This window comes from Mus caroli, chromosome 14, assembly GCF_900094665.2.
Source record: "Mus caroli chromosome 14, CAROLI_EIJ_v1.1, whole genome shotgun sequence".
NCBI classification, from domain to species: domain Eukaryota; kingdom Metazoa; phylum Chordata; class Mammalia; order Rodentia; family Muridae; genus Mus; species Mus caroli.
The window spans coordinates 93,183,450-93,186,603 of NC_034583.1; the positions used below are offsets into that span (position 1 = coordinate 93,183,450).

The 3,154-nt window shown below is 42.6% G+C and overlaps 1 protein-coding gene across 2 annotated transcripts in view; it reads right to left on the reverse strand.

Moving 5' to 3' along the window:
- Mycbp2 (MYC binding protein 2) overlaps positions 1-3,154 on the reverse strand; it is a 237,483-nt gene that overhangs the window by 2,389 nt on the left and 231,940 nt on the right. For both annotated transcript variants that reach the window (XM_029468874.1, XM_021181915.2), the window contains 2 exons: positions 2,566-2,673; positions 1,572-1,737 (listed from right to left, as the gene is read on the reverse strand). In XM_029468874.1, coding sequence (XP_029324734.1) covers positions 1,572-1,737; positions 2,566-2,673 — 274 coding nt within the window. The remainder of the gene's footprint in view (positions 1-1,571; positions 1,738-2,565; positions 2,674-3,154) is intronic.

The window sequence follows — 3,154 nt, forward strand, 5'->3', positions numbered from 1 at the left end:
CCTCCCATGTCATAAGGCCTGTCCCCCAGGCCCCTCCCATGTCATAAGGCCTGTTCTCTGGGCTCCTCCCATGTCATAAGGCCTGTCCCCCAGGCTCCTCCCATGTCATAAGGCCTGGAAGCATGATGGGCTTTCTTTTGGATCCTGCTTCTTTCCAGACTTTGACCTACAGCTTCTGCTGAGTGCTCTCCTTTCTCTCTGAGAAAGATCATCTCTGATTGTCTGTGGTCCTCACTGCATTCACTGTTTTACCTCACTTCACTGACATGGCTCTCATCTTTCTTGACAGTCAGCCTAACACCCTGCCTTACCTCACTCCTCATCCTCACTGCCATGGCTCTCATCTTTCCTGACTCCCTAACACCCTGCCCTCTCAGGGCAGTCTCCATTTGCTTCTTTCACAGTCTGCTACCAATTAATAAAGATCACAAACAAATGACAACACATTGCACATAAGTCAGAGTGTTACAGGATTATTTACCAGTCACCTGTTCATTCTCCTGGCTCTAAAATTTTAGCCCAATTCTCAATAGTGAATAGAAACTTGTCTATTTTTTTTTTTTGCCTTTTTAAAAAATCTATTTTATCTATATTTATCTATATATTTTGCCTATTTTATCTATTTTTAGCCTTTTCCCCTTTTGTAGTCTCTTTGTTAGTGGGTATATAGCATGGTTAGGACTGCAGGTTGTGACTGAGGGGTGAAATTACTGCCCTGCTTGAGGGGACCTACCATCTGTATCCTAAGAAGCCATAGGTAGGAGGGTGTGCTTCAGAGCTTCAACAAAGCTACCTATCATCATATGTGTACGTGTATTTACAGTAACCACACTCAGCTCACATACAAGTCTTCCTCCAATCTCATTTCTCTCTCCCAACCCATTACTCTCCCCCCCTATGATGCTAAGGTTCCTGACATCTGACAGTCCTTTTTCAGGTTTTGTGTTCATTTGTTTTCTTTGCCTAATCTCCAAGGACAGTGGTTTCCTCTGTATTTTTGCTGGATATTTTAGTTTCCTTAGCTTTCTGGTTCTAACTCTGCTGCCACTTCCTAGGTATTCTACCTCAAATCTTCTTCCCATTTTATGGAAATCTTCCTAAAGAGGAAAAAAAAGACCCCAATAGCCCAAAACATCACAAGCTGGGCCTGATGGAGAGGCCTGTAATCCCAACCAGTCATAGTCTGGGCAGAAGGACTGCAGGTTTGGGGCCTCTGCCTGGGCTACAGAGTGACTTTAGGCTAGCCTGGGCAATTTCCCGAGACCCTGTCATCAGGTAAAACTACAAAGACTGTCCAGTGCTTCGTATTCGCTGCTATATGCAAGGCACCACAGTTACGTCATCTCCCTTCCTTGCCCCGAGAATTAAAACATAATCCTTTCCCATGATTCTGCCAAGAATTTAAGGATTTAAGACATTAAACGTACATGGCTTGTTTTTCCTTTGCTTCCTCTAATTTTTCTTGCTCTTAGATGTCTCAGTAGAGCTCCTAACACATGACCTCAACTTCTTACCTTATTCAGGAACCATAAACTGACCCTAGAAACAGAGCTCTCAGTCTTAAACCCTACCTGCAGGACAGTGTGGGAGTTCTTCCTTAGGAATGCTGGTCATTCTCTGAAAGTCATCATGACAAGCATTACAGAAATGTGTTGTTCCGAAACAGAAGAAGACAGCCACCGAACAGCAGTAGCGACACTTGTATTCTAGAAAGTCTGTTCCATGTTTGGGACACATCTATATCAAAAGACATGGAAAACACAAGATTATAGTGAGCTATTTCAACAATCCTTATGATAGCTGAAGACATGTATAATAAATTGAAGAAATGGATAGCTTGTTAATCAATACCATGAGAGCACATGTAGCGTAAGCTGACTGACAATGCAATGGCATAGGTTCAAAGGTCAGGGAGTAAACGTGAGGTCCAAAAGATCTAGCCAAAGCCTCAAGTTTAAGTTCGCTCTCCCACACAGTCTATCTGATTAATAAGAAACTACATTTCTTCATCAGTGCTTTATTGGGCTAGAAAGCTGCCCAATAATATTTTACTCTCTACCAAGTCCATAGGTCCTATGAATGCTTCATTAAAGATGGGAAAGCCTAAAAGCTTGAGCGCAGGGTTATAAATAAGTAAATGTTCCCATTGCTTAAATATAGCACTCACTTCATGAAATGACAACTACACAATGAAAATATTAACAAGAAATAACATCATGAACACACTTGGAAACTCATGCACAGCCCTGATGTGTGTCAGAATAGACTACATGGGTGTCAAGGCAGGGATCGTGGAGATCAATCTTATTTTAAAGACAGAATTTTGACTAAAAAAGGTTTAATTTTACTATTTTTAGCTGTGTGTAAGTGCTTGTATGTTAGTGAATATCGAGGTGCCTTTGCAGGCTGCCCAGCCCCCAGAGTTGGAGTTCTGAAGGCTATGAGTCGCCTGCTGAGGGGCTGTGAACCCAACTTGGGTCCCCTGGAGGATAGTCAGTGCTTGTAACTGCTGAGCTGTCTCTCAGGCCCAGCGGTGACTTTCTGGTGTGTCTAGCATCTGCCTACCTGGGCCCTAGACACATCGGAGCAGGCACCGCAGATGAGCTCTCTGGGGTCGTAATCATCTCCTTGTCCAGCTTCAGCATCACAGCGAGCCTCACCACCAAAGTACGCCTGTGGAGAAACCATGTGTTCATGAACCAACAGCATGCGGAACACTGTGTGGCCATAGTGACTATGCCACACTCCCATATCTACACTGCTGACTGCAGGGAGAATCAGGAGTACACATGAAGCCAGGCATTCATTATCTATTTATTTTGCTTTTATGAGACAAGGTTTCTTTGTGTAGCTCTCTGCTTCCTGAGTGCTAGGATTAAAGGTATGTACCACCACTTCTGGCTTAAAAATAATTTCAATTCTGGAATGTGAACATCCTCCTTTCAGAAGGAGAGCATCTAAAAATTATGCTATTAAAGGAACATGATGAGAAGATAAACAATATTCAAACAAGTATGAGGGATAAGGTATCAAGTAGTAAATACAAATGATGCTTTTCCCAGATGCCCCTCAACAGAGGAATGGATACAGAAAATGTGGTACATTTACACAATGGAGTACTACTCAGCTATTAAAAAGAATGAATTTATGAAAT